The sequence below is a fragment of the Chenopodium album genome, chromosome 5, assembly GCF_948465745.1.
Source record: "Chenopodium album chromosome 5, dcCheAlbu1.1, whole genome shotgun sequence".
Classification (NCBI taxonomy): Eukaryota; Viridiplantae; Streptophyta; class Magnoliopsida; order Caryophyllales; family Amaranthaceae; genus Chenopodium; species Chenopodium album.
In genome coordinates, this window is record NC_137838.1 from 73,822,550 (window position 1) to 73,836,501 (window position 13,952).

The 13,952-nt window shown below is 37.5% G+C and overlaps 2 protein-coding genes across 2 annotated transcripts; both read left to right on the plus strand.

The window, feature by feature from the left end:
- The first annotated feature begins 2,379 nt into the window (after positions 1-2,379).
- On the plus strand, positions 2,380-5,943 carry LOC145631035 (disease resistance protein RGA2-like). The gene has a single exon (XM_081683140.1). It carries the CDS (start codon positions 2,380-2,382, stop codon positions 5,752-5,754), a length of 3,375 nt encoding a protein of 1,124 aa, XP_081539266.1. The 3' UTR covers positions 5,755-5,943.
- Positions 5,944-7,587: 1,644 nt separating this feature from the next.
- LOC145633141 (F-box/kelch-repeat protein At3g23880-like) lies at positions 7,588-9,027 on the plus strand. The gene has a single exon (XM_081685423.1). The coding sequence runs from the start codon at positions 7,588-7,590 to the stop codon at positions 9,025-9,027; it is 1,440 nt and encodes a 479-aa protein (XP_081541549.1).
- The last annotated feature ends 4,925 nt before the right edge of the window (positions 9,028-13,952 follow it).

Consider the following 13,952-nt stretch of genomic DNA (forward strand, 5'->3'; position numbering starts at 1 on the left):
TTTTTTTTTTTTTTTTTTTTTTGACAACTGATACAAAGGGTAACACTATACCCCAGAAGCAAAAGTACCTACAGATAAACAATGAAAGTTAGGTAACAGAGAAATGATTTTGTGAAGGGTCACTCTGTCTTCTAGGCAACCTGAGAATTGGCCTTGCATCCATTTAGTAACCTTCTTCTCCTGGCAATAAATATGAAGGTGCCATAGCTTGTTCTTCAGAGCGGTCAAAAGACCACTGTGTATGGCTGCAAGCAGACTGCTAAAGCCGTAATCCTGAGAAGAGTCACTATCCTGGCATCTGCTATCCGACTTCAAGATCCAGTACCAGTCCTTTTGCTTCCCTTTCCGACCTCTTTTGTGCACTTCCAGGCTGACTGTCTCGCAATAACCTGTTCCAGTAATCAGAATGACACTATGCTTTTGCTCACCTTGTGAATTCTGCTGAGCGTTCCTGTGCAAAGGGGTAAAACCCGGGGGTCCTTCAATATATTGAGAGACTTAGTTAATTCACCATCAATTTTGCTTGTTTTGTTTGTTGAAAGTTTTTCCTTAGTTTCGTGTGTTCTTATTTGCTTACTTTTTTTTTTTGTTTGGCCAGTTTGATTTGAGTAAGTTTGGACAAGAGAGTTGTGGCCGTCACTCAATGTACAGATGTACTACCATTATCTTTGCTAATGCTTGGCAAAGCCACAAAGCTGACCCAACCTGAGTCCACCCATTTTTTTCTTGATTTGAACACTTTTGATATGAAATCCTGGTAACTGCTGTAGAAGTAGAACAACTGAAAATTTGATTTGACCTCAAAATTAAGCAAAGACTGACTTGCCTGAACATGAAATTATTGACCTAACCAATCCTTTTGATGAGTCTGGTTTTAAATGCAGAGCTGTTTATGATTTGGTTAAGCTTTTGGTGAGATTCTTCAGTCATGTCTGGCAGTTCATTTTTCCCCAGTAAATGAAATTTCCTCACTATATGAATGCCCCAAAGCTGTGATATTGACTCATATCCATAAATAATTTTGCACAATGAACATCCATTAATTTTGGTTAAGCTGTTAATCAGGCTTTTTTTTTTTCTTTTTTTTTTTTTTTGGGGGGGGGGGGGGGGCATATAGAGCCAACTATCCAGGAAACAGCGTGAACAGGATATGATCTTAGGTTTGGGTATAGTTTAGATCATTGTTTCAGTTAAGGGATCATTGTTGTAATTAGCCTTTCAAATTATATATATATATATAAAATAAAAAAATAAAAAATCTATAGAAATCCAGAGATAGTTTTTTTAGGACACAGAGAATAAATAATTACTTGTATGGAAAAGGACCTATATTAAAAGGGTTAATGGAAAAGGTTTTATTTGATAATTTGAACTGGGCTTATAAAGACAATGATTCTGATTTCTTCATAAGATTCAGCTGTCTTTTCTGTATACTTTTCCCTGTGATCTTATATCTGTCTCTCAGTAACTTAGATTTTCTTCACGAGTCCATGGAACTCTGGAAGAGAAAGGCTCTTCCACCAAGACAATCCTATAGTTTAGAAGCTGGAAAAGTCTTATTGAAATTTTGTTTGTTCTGTATCAGAATATATATTTCTAACGAGTACAAGAAAATTATGTTATTACATCAGATTGTAAAAGTAATTTCAAATAGTAGACACATTGATAAGAATACCAATCTGAAACACCAATGTTGGCTACAATCTGATTCACCTCTTCCCTAGTTCCACTTCAAATGCTAGCTATAAGGGTGGGGATTCAAGGTTGCACTGCTTTTATCAGTTTTTTGATTGCTCTCGGTGTTGTGTATTTTTTTAACCGGAAACACCAATATCAGTTTATCCCTATGATTTGAGGTCTTCTATTTGGAGATTTTTAATGTATTAAATCAGTTACGGCTATGTGCATATTCTATTTGGGCCATTATTATACGGGATAATCTTTAAGGGACGGAGGGAGTATATGGTTACTCCTTGTCCCGTTTCCCTTTACAGTAGTATTTAGTTGATAACCCCTCTAGATCAGTGAAATCAGGAAAGAAAAATACAATTCGTGGACCACTGAAATTTTATGCTTTACATAATGCTAAGTATTTAACTGTGCTAATGACTGATGATGACAAATTTGACAATGTAGCACACTAGCACTACCTAATACAAGATATATAATTGGTCCGGTGTCACAAATTGATCTTATATTATTCCAATTAGCTTTATTAATATTGAAATGATGACAATATAGCACTACCTTATCTCCTTTTTGCTACAGGATTTCAACCATATGATTTAATTGCATTACTTCTTGCTTGGTTGGTGTATATCAGAGCTTACAAATCTATCATTACCATATTCATTCACATCTATTTTCAAGAGAAAAAAAATGGATATTGTTGGCACAGTGTTATCAGTTGCTCAAACTCTGCTTACGGCGTTGCAGTGCTCAGAGCTTCAAGAGATCCTTACAGTCTTTGGCTACAAATCCCAGCTTGATGATCTCCGACGCACCGTCTCTGCTGTCAATGCTGTGCTTCTTGATGCAGAGGCCAAGCAGGATCTCTCCCATGAAGCAAAGCATATGCTTAATGAGCTCAAGGGTGCGGTCTTTGAAGCAGATGATCTGCTGGACGAGTTTGTTACTCTTGTTGAACAGAAGAAACTCTTGGAGGCTGGTGGTAGTCTCTCTAAAAAAGTGTGTCGTTTCTTTTCTGATAACCCACTAGGTGTTGCTTATAAGATGTCTCAAGGGGTTAAGAAAATCAGGAAGAAACTGGATGCTATTGCTTACAGTACTCAGTTTAGCTTTAAGCTTGATCCCGAGCCTATCCGGAGGAGAAGGCCCGAGACCTGTTCTTATGTGGATGCAGATGATATCATTGGAAGAAAGGATGACTTGGAGAAGATTATTGGTATGATGCTCGATTCTAATGTGCAACGCGACGTATCTTTTCTCACGATTGTGGGAATTGGGGGGTTGGGCAAAACAGCTCTTGCTCAACTTGTGTATAACGATCCAAGGGTTACAAGTACATTTCCTTTGAGGTTGTGGACTTGTATCTCTGATCAAGATCAGAAGCAACTGGATATAAAAGAAATTCTTTGTAAGATTACTTCAACTACTGGTCAGCCTCACGAGCACTCCACCATGGATCAGGTACAAAAACATCTACGCGATAAACTAGCAGGCAAAAAATACTTGCTTGTTTTAGATGATGTATGGTCTGAGAAGTGTGATCAATGGCGTGCCCTGGCAGGATTCTTAATCGGAGGTCAAAGAGGAAGCTGGATTATGGTAACAACACGTTCACAATTGACAGCAAAATTTATAGGAGATGGTCTAACATACGAGCTCCAAGGCTTGTCAGAGGAGAATTCTTGGTGCTTATTTGAAAGGATGGCTTTTGGATTGCAATCGTCTATGCCTCCTGATGACTTGGTCAAGATTGGGCTAGAGATTGTTAAAGGATGTGCTCGAGTTCCTCTTGCTATCAGAGTGGTAGGAAGTCTCTTATATGGTCAAGACAAGAGTAAGTGGCTATCACTTGCGCAAATACGATTAGCCAACCTCAGAGAGAGTCAGAATGATATCATGCCTATATTGAAGCTGAGTTATCATAATCTCGAGTCTCCATTGAAAAGTTGTTTCGGCTATTGTGCATTGTTTCCTAAGGATCATAAGATAAGAAAGGAGAAGCTAATAAGCCTTTGGATGGCACAAGGCTATATTGTCCCTTTGGATGAAGGTCAAAGCATTGAAGATGCTGCTGAGGAATATATTTCAATTTTATTGCGAAGATGTTTTTTTCAAGACGTAGAAAAAGATGTATATGGTGATATTGTGAATTTTAAGATACATGATCTTATGCACGATGTTGCTCAAACAGTAACCAAATTGGAGATTTGTGCAACGGATACCTTAGGCGACATCTTGGATGATACATTTCGTCATCTGTCAGTTACCAGAAGCAAAGTTGCAAGATGTACATTATACAAGTCCCATATTCGAACATATCTTTGCGTTGGCGAGTGGCATCAAGTTGTGAATATAGAGCAGTTCTTCACGGAGGCATTATTAGCCACTTGCTTTCACCTCAGGGCATTGGATTTGTCTCATTCAAGTATCAAAACGTTGCCAGAATCAATAGGTAAACTGTTGCATTTGAGGTATTTAGATCTCTCATGGAACTACAGACTTGAAGTGCTTCCAAAGTCAATTACAAAGCTATGTAATCTACAAACCATAAAGTTAAATTATTGCCGTCAATTGAAAGAGTTGCCAAAAGATTTGAGCAGGCTGGTGAAGCTTAGGACCTTATTAACGTTGTCTAGTTGCCACAAGATGACTTGTTTTCCCAAGAGGATGGGTAAGTTGACTGGCCTTCACAGGCTTACTGATTTTATAGTCGGTGGTGAAGGGAGTCATTCAACTACAAAACAATGGTTTGACGGACTGGAAGATCTAAAGATGATGAACAACATCAAAGGCTGTCTTAATATCTGGTTTAAGTGGCCTAAAAATGTCATTAAGATAGACGAAAACAGAGCTGAAGGACATTATCTAATGAGTAAGGAACATCTCAAGGGCCTTACATTTCATTTCCATCACAGGGTGGTTGATGGAGATGTGGATACTGAGGAAGCAAGAAGATTAATGGAAGAGCTGCAACCACATTCGAATCTCAGGCGGTTAGAAGTATGGGGGTACCGTGGTGTGAGAATGCCAGGTTGGGTAACACTTCTCCCGAATCTTGTGCATATTCTTCTTTGGAATTGCGAGGAGCTGGAGTACCTGCCATGTCTAGGAAACTTGCGACATCTCAAATTCCTTAGTCTTAACAGTTTGCTTAAGTTGGAGTACATAAAACTAAGTTCATCAGTTTTCAGTTCCACGCCTGAATCAGAATGTGCTGAAGGAGTGTTAATCTTCCCTTCCTTGGAATCCCTTGAGTTGTTTCATTTGCCGAAGTTGAAAGGATGGAGAGATGATCTTTTTCTCCTTGAAGATAACAAAAACATGCGATTATGTCTCTCTGGACTGAGGATAGTGAATTGCCCAGAGTTGACATGTATTCCGTTGTGTCTCAAGGTGGAGGAACTACGGTTAGATAACTTCAATAAAAGACTGAAAATATTTGATCCTGAAAATTCGAGTAAAAGTAGTACATTAAGGAACGTGAATATAGACAATGTGGTATGGTTAAATTCTCTGTCCATGGTGGCTTTTGAGAGTCTTGAAAGCTTAACAATTGAGGGGGAGCTGGAGAGCTTGGAAGAAGTAGAGGAGGTGGAAAGCTTGGAAGAAGTAGAGGAGGTGTTTCGCAACTGCTCGTTTTCTCTGGAATACTTAGGATTTTATAATTGTGACAAACTAAGGAGTATTTCTGGAGGATTAAAGCATCTCAATGCCTTAAAGGCATTACTGATATGGAATTGTCCTAATGTGAGGCTATCAGAGGACAGCAGGCCATGGCAATACCTTCATCACTCTCTCCTCACTTTGTCATTTATTAGTCTTCCACAGCTAGTGAGTCTGCCTGATTGGATGCAATCCTTGGCTGCCCTCGAATACCTTTTTATTGAAGATTGCAAAAGACTCGAATCAATTCCGAAATGGATGTCCAAACTCACCTCACTGAAACAACTTATGCTCTTGGAATGTTCAGAAATCCTGGAGAGTAGATGTCAAAAAGATCCCCCCGGGGAGGATTGGCCTTACATAAAACACATCCCCGACATCAAATTCCAAGAGGATCATTAATGAATCATGACTTATGCAGCTTCTCTGTAATCATTGTTATTTCATAACCAGGGTCGCGAACAAGCAAAGACTATACTATTCCCTGTAAAAAAATTGACATCATATTCAGTATTTTCAAGCATTCTCATATTATGTAACTCATAGCATTGTTGCTCTTTCTAGATGGGTCTTGTGCTGTTTTTAATAAGTTTTCGCAGTTTTGAGTTATATGATCATTTCAATTAGAATTGCTCTTGTAGTTTGCCCAAATTGATTTCTCTCTTATGCTCACAGTAATTCTGCTTTAAATGGTGTGCTAACTATTTTTGTTACATATTTTGAGTAAAAATCAAGGTTGAAATCCTACAATTGAAATTCCATCATAACAAACATGGTTTGCAGATGAGGTTTCTGAAGTAAAAGGTTATCTTTAATTCTTTCGGCTATTGTGGTTGAGCCTACAACATTGGTCAAGAATCATGGGGTTAGTATTGTTGAACTAGCAGTGTGATCGTGTGAAGGCATATCCGCTTATGTGATACTGATACATTGGCTTTTTTGTTGTTGATTCTAGGCACAGGGGTTTGGAGGAAACCTGGATATAAAATTGCAGAAGGCGATTATTTTAGCTATGACTTCTATTGTAGGGGGCATCTTGTAGTTTTTCTTTTCTTTCTATTTGCTTCAAAATTTGATGCTTCAGGTACTAATATGATTCATAGTGGCTAGAAAATTAATGTTGCATCAAAATAGCAACCTCTGTAGTGCTGTGTGAATGTAAAGTGCAATAATGTAGATAGTTTGCAATGTTATTTTTTTGGCTTGCTTTTACAAGGGAGGTGAGAACTTAAATTTTTAATAGGAAATGTGTTGTTATCCTTGTAATTTTGTTTTGGGGAGGAAGAAGTGAAGAACTAAGAAGAAAAGGTGTATAGTATCTATACATATCGAAAGTGGATTGCTAAACACCGCCAACATTTGGTGTGAATGGACAATCGTACCTTTACTACTTCACCATCCATTCATTCTCCCGGCAACCCACAACCCCTTCCAACCGGCGATCACAACCTCTTTTGACCGACGACCCACCACACCCCCCTCTATGACAACCCACCACCTTCCCTGGGCGGCGTGAAGGTGGTGGGTTTTTTTTATTATTATTTTAGGCAACTGTGGTAACCGGAGCCCAAAACCGGTTACCATGCACGGCAACCGGTTTTAGGCTCCGGTTACCGTGCACCTTAACCGATTCTACGGTAACCGGTTTTGGGCTTCGGTTACTATGTACGGTAACCGATTTTGGGCTCCGTTTACCATACACGGTAATTGATTTTGGGCTTTGGTTACCGCAATTGGCTGAAATTTAAAAATAAAAAAAATTTAAAAAAAGGAGGGAAGGTGGTGGGTCGCCGGTGCGGTGGTGATCGTCGCCGGTGCGGTGGTGATCGTCGCCGGTCAGTGTGGTGGTGGTGGTGTTAGTCATCAATTAGGGTGGTGGTGTCAAGATGTTAGTGATTGATGGCAAGAGGGAAGATAGTAGTGAAGTACTAAGGACATGGTTGTCCATTCACCATATTGGCGGTTTTGATAATTTTGGATGGCGGTATTTAACACCTATATAGGAAAGTAATATTAGGACTAATTAATATATAGGAAATTTATTAGTCCTAATTTCCTAGTTTTAGTCCACTTATAAATATCTTGGTACTCCTATGTACCAGTATTAAATATGCTGTAGTTTTGTCTTGAATGATTTCAAACAAAGCATTTCTTTAGAGTCCAACTGTAGTGTTGCCGCCAAAACCACCACCATTTCCTCTCTCCACCATAATCGCCGCCGCAAAACCCAACTCCATGGCTTCTCCGCCGCAATATCCGTCGCATAAGAAGCTGAAAAGCACCACCGAAGACATCGACGAAGAAACTCCGATGCACATCATATCGAGCGAAACCCAGAACTCTGAAACCCAGAACAGAGGAACCCAGAACTCTGAAATCCAGAACAGAGAAACCCAGAACAGAGGAACCCAGAACTCTGAAACACAGAACAATGAAACCCAGAAGCTGAAAAACACCGCCGACGAAGAAGATGTAATCGTCGCCGCAAAAACCCAGTTTTCAGATATTCCAGAAGGCATCATACTCTCTGAAATCCTCCCAAGATTACCCGCCAAAACCCTAGTCCGATTCAAAAGCGTTTCTCGTGAATGGAATGCAATCATCTCAAGTACCCAATTCGCCGAAACCCATCTTACGCACTTATCTTCGAGGTCTGTTCTTACCCTTGACTATTATAGCAACTTTGAGGCTATTGATTATGGAGATTTCAATCTTGATTATGAAGATTCCAATTTTGTTTTCAGCAGATTTGGCAGTAATACTCATTTTATTGCTTCCGATAAATCTAAATATGCACCTTTCAATTGGTTGGTTGATTCTTGTAACGGTTTAGCTTTGTTGGTTCCTCATGCTTATTTTAATTCTGATTTTAGTTTTGTGGTTTATAATCCTGTTCTTGGTCAAGACCCTAATGCTTTTATTGAGATTCAACGTCCTCAAGGATTTCATCTTCGTCCTTATCAATTGTCATATGATAACCATAGTTTTGGGTTTGGTTATGTTTCATCTCATAAGGATTACTACATTGTTGCCATTGAGTTACCTAGGTGCTTAACTCGTCCTGAAGTAGTTGCTTTTGTATACTCGTTTAAAACCCGAGAATGGACAATAAAGGAAACACCGCGAAAAGATCAGAAAAATAGGCTGGTATTGCAAGATCACTTGATTAAAAGAATTGGAATTCTGGTGAATGAAACTTTGCATTGGAGTGTTGCAGTAGAGACGAAGTACAAATTTATCGTTGCCTTTGATTTGGCTAGTCAGGGGGAGTTCACAAGGATGGAACTGCCTTATGATGGTTTTGGGAAAGGTGTATTATTTGCTTTTAGTTTGTGCTGTTTGAATGATTGCTTGTGTGTTTGGGGAAGAACTGATCAAATAGAAGAACTAGAGATGTGGATGATGAAAGAATATGGAGTGCAGGAATCATGGACCAAGTTGTTTACTTATAGATCGGTTAGTAATTATTGTCGCAATTTTTTTGGATTGACCAATTCTGGAAGGGTTTTGGTTTTCTACTCTAGATATGGGCATGAGCTAATGCTTGCTGACTTCAGTCGCGATCCTCCAGAAACTCTTTTGGTTCCTAATTTTGTGGACAAAGTGTATATAGTGGATTATGTTCAAAGCCTTGTGTCACCTGTTGCTGTAACTGGAAGGGAAGAAGATGGATGACGGTGTTGATACATACATTGTGAAAACGGCAGATGGAAGTCTTTGCTGAGATGCTTAGTTACTTGGGTTGGATACATACATTGCGGAACTTAGCTGCTTGTGTTGGTACATACATTGTGAAAAATAGTTGTTCATAGACGTACGTTGTGAAAATTAGTTGCTCATGTAGGTACATACATTGTGAAAATCAGTTGCTCGTGTAGATAGCTAGATACATACATTGTGGAAATTAGTTGCTTGTGTTGATACATACATTTGTCATTCTGTTGTTATCCCTTTGTGATTCTGCACATCAGTGAATATTGCTATCCTGAGCTGGTAATGAATATGAGTTCTGTTCTTGGTTTGATAAATATTTTGCGTCTCTTCTATCTCTTTTGTTGTAGATTTGATCACAAATTGGTTCAACTACCATTTGTATTGTAGTATAATCAAAGAATAATACTCTTGTTTAAATGTTTTCTTGAATTTAAACATGAAATTCTGGAGTGCAACCACGTAGCTGTTATGTTACTAAGTTAACAAATGTCAAAGCCGCATTGTTCTGTAATTACTGATTTCCTACATTAGTATTTGGCTGCATGAAGTGTTGCAGACTGTTGTGTTGTGGACTAAGAATATGATCAGTACTCTACAGTGATGAAACCAGGGTTATGTAGTGGTAGGTCATTTACTGCATTAAGTAGAGCAATGTGAGTATTTGTTAGAAACCTTGTTCTGAATTACGGAGTATTAATTTGGTTTCATTTTTCATTTCACATCTTGCCATGGATCATGGGGTTTATTATTATTTGTGTCTACATATTATATCTTGATTTCGACGTTTATATTGTCAAAGTGCTTTAATCAGGTTGGATTCCCTTAAGACATTTCTTTGATTGAATGAATGAATCGTTTTATAAGTATCTACTGCTTGAATAAAAGAATATCAGGGGGTGCCTTCACTTGCTAACAAAGGGGGACAATATTAGAAATGCACTCGTTTAACTCTTTACACCCTTTAATTATTGATTTCATTTCAGCTGATCTTGTACACAGTTGCAAGTTCGACTTGTGACAATAACTATGTGTGTTTTGTTATGTACGAAATCCTAGATTGTGTACTGATATTGGTTGATTTGTATGTTATTATCTTTTTCATAGATGTGATCATTTCTATTTTGGTTTACATGTTTTCAATTTTCGATTTTCCAAATTGCATCATATATGTTGGTTTACATGGTTTTTTTTTTTTTTTTTTTTTTTTTTTTTTTTTTTTTTTTTTTTTTTTTTTTGCGTGTGTGTGTGTTTGAGGAGAAGTTCTCTGATCTTAAAATGCAAGAATTTGTGTTATATGGTGGATGTGTGTTTATATAGTGTACATTTGTTACGCTTAGAGCAACTCCAATAGGAACTTGCTTGTAATTTTCAAAAGTCTCTAGCTAGTAGCTTGACTATTTGAGCTAAAAGTACAATTAGCTTGGCTAATTTGCTTGAGAAAAAAGTTTTCAAATTTTTTGGAGTTTAATATATTAAAATAATTAAATTTATAAGGCTAATTGAGAAAGTCAAACTTATTTAATTAGCAAGTTATTAATAGCTAACCATCAAGGCACAAAATAGCTACAGAGAGAGTTAGTTTGAAATCATATTTTCCATGACAAGCTAATTTAACATTACGTATAACTACTTGCTCCGCTCCATTAGAAGTACCCAATTGAAGAATTAATGATTATTTTCGGAGTAATAGCTAGTTGCTAAGACGATTCATATTTCATGTGTATTTCCTCAAAAAAAAAAAAAAAAAAAAAAAAAAAAAGTATTCTTATTTTTTTTTTTACAAGAAGAAGAATATTATCATTAATAAATAGCGGCATCTACAACAATAATAAAGATTTGTAAACCACAAATTTAGAGAAAATAACATAACTTTTACAATCAAAATCATAACTAATTGGCATATCGGGCATAGCTCACACTCCACCGCTTCAAACTTGACGCGAGTAGTGATTTTCGATGTCTTTGCATCTTTCCAAATAGAGACCTTCGCAATATGCGCTGATGTTTTGATAGTAGAGTTGATGACGAACCCTAAACCCATATGAATTCAAATCACCTTCTCAATTATTATTAAAACCCTAAAGATAAAATTCTCATCCATAGATGAGAATCAAAATCCCAAAAAATTGGAAAAAACCCAAAAAAATTGGGACAGACTCTTACAAACAGAGAGAACAAAACAAATCAAATAACAAAAAAGCAAATTAAATTGAAGAAAAGGGTCGGAAATAGTCTAATTTTCGAAGAAATTAGACTATTTCCGGCCTAAACGGCCAACAAAATTGAAACCCTAAAGAGAGGAGAGAGAAGAGAGAAAAGAGAGAAGAGGGAGGCGGCTATTCTTTTAGTGTTACTCTCACTACTCTGTAGTGTTAAGATAATAAGATTGTACGAAGTATTAAGAAACGTCAATAATTTCCTTGTTGATTATAAAATTTGACTCAATATATATTTATTTTTTTAACAAAAAAATCCTCTCAATTCCCTTCTTTTAATCCCTTTTTGTTAAGATAAGATTAGGAAATATTGTATAATATCTTTAGATTTCCTAGTTATATTAATATTTTATCTTATTCCTAATTATGTTAGGGTAGGAATATCTTGTGTAACTATATATATTCTTGATATGTTAATGAGAAGGCTAAGAATTACACATTAATTTGACATGGTATCAAGAGCTTAGGTTTAGGGTTCCAAAAGAAAAAAAACAAAAAAAAAAAAACAAAAAAAAAAACAAAAAATTTTTTTCAACGCTTGAGATTATCAGCGTGAGATTTGTGTGTTAATCATGACAAAAGACAGTGATGATTCACCTCCACCACAAATTGACCTTGAGTATCACCTTGGATCAAGTGATCACCCTGGGATCGTGATAACTCCGATCAAGCTAAAGGGGGCAGTGAACTATGACGAATGGGCAAAGGCAATTCGAAGGTCTCTAATTGCAAAGTGGAAATTTGGGTTTATTGATGGTTCGATTACGGAACCTTTGACAGATCCTAAGAAGAAAAAGTATTGGGTTGCGGTGCACTCGATGTTAGTATTGTGTTGTGAGTGGCACGAGAATTTGTCACCTTAAGCAATTGCTTGGGGCGAGTAAACAAGAGGCACAAAAGACTGTGACAGATTATTTTGGTCGATTGTCCAAAATTTGGAAGGAATTGGTGCAGTATTGTAGGGTGTCGAAGTGTTCTTGCGGGAAATGTACGTGTCACATTGCCCAACAAGTTGGTGATATTCGTGAGGAAGATTATCTTCACTATTTCTTGATGATCCTTATGAAGCAATTAGAGCACAACTCTTGGCTCAAATACCTTTGCCAACGGTGGATAATGCATACCAAACGGTAATTAATACCGAGAGGTTGCGTGTAAAAGATGGAAAGAAGGAGAATGTTGTGGCCTTTAAAGTTGATACGAGGTCGACGCAAACTTATGGTGAAAGTGAGAAATTGACCTGTGATCATTATGGTAAGGATGGTCATGTGAAAGAACAATGTTATGAATTGATTGGTTATCCTGATTGGTGGGATGATAGGAGATGAGGAGGAAGAGGACAAGGAAAAGGTGGCCGTGGAGGTCGCGGAGGCCGGGGTGGACGTGGAGGCAGCACAGGTAACAATAGTAATGTGCGTGCCAATGCTGTGCAAGGTGGGGTGGCTAATGCAACTACCTCTCATTCGAATCAGCAGTCTACACAAGGTCTAGCAGGGGTCTCTTCCGAACAAGCTCAACAAATCCTTGATTTTTTAAAATCAAGATCGAAACTTGAAGGTAAAACTTGTATGCCGTGGATAGTAGACACGGGAGCTTCAAATCACGTTACAAATGATTTGTCAATCATGGAAAATATCAAGACAATTCAAAATTGTCCGGTTGGGTTACCGGATGGTCAAACTGTAAATGCGAATCAACTTGGTTCGGTCACATTGGAGGGTGGTTTGAAAATTGATAGTGTGTTATTTGTTCCCCAATTGAATTGTAATTTAATTTCTGTAACACAATTGAGTGATGAACTGAGTTGCTCAATTCAATTTACTAACAAAATTTGTGTTATTCAGGACCAGTTGAAGAGGACGGTGATTGGCGTGGGTGAACGTCAAGATGGACTTTATTTTTTCCGTGGTGTTCCGCAAATCAGAGTGCTAACAGTGGATTGTGTGGTCGACTTGTGGCATCAACGTATGGGGCATCCGTCGGAGAAGATATTAAAGTTGCTTCCTCATGTGAGTAACTCTAGTAGAAAAAGTAATAATGTTTGTGATGTATGTCCTCGTGTAAAGCAAACAAGAGATAGTTTTCCCATTAGTAATAGCAAAGCAAGTAGTATGTTTGAGTTAGTTCATATTGATCTATGGGGACCGTATAAAACGGTCTTGAGTTGTGGATCAAAGATGTTTTTGACAATTGTGGATGATTATTCTCGTAGTGTTTGGATTTATTTTGTTAGCAATAAAACAGAATTTGAATTGATGTTCCTTAATTTTGTTGTTTTGATTAAACGACAATTTGATAGAGATATAAAAGTTGTTCGTAGTGATAATGGAACCGATTTTAATCATTTACAAGATTATTTTATGAAGAATGGGATAATTTTTTAGTCTTCTTGTGTTGGTACTCCTCAACAAAATGAGAGAGTAGAAAGGAAACATCAACATATTTTGAATGTGGCTCGAGCTTTGCGATTCCAAGGAAAATTACCTATAAAATTTTGGGGGGAGTGTGTTCGAACTGCTTGTTATTTAATAAATCGTACTCCAAGTCCGATACTTCAAAATAAAACCCCATATGAGATGTTGTTTGGTAAAATGCCATTGTATGAGTGTATTCGAGTGTTTGGGTGCTTGGCATATGCTCATAATCAACGGAGTAAGAGAGATAAATTTG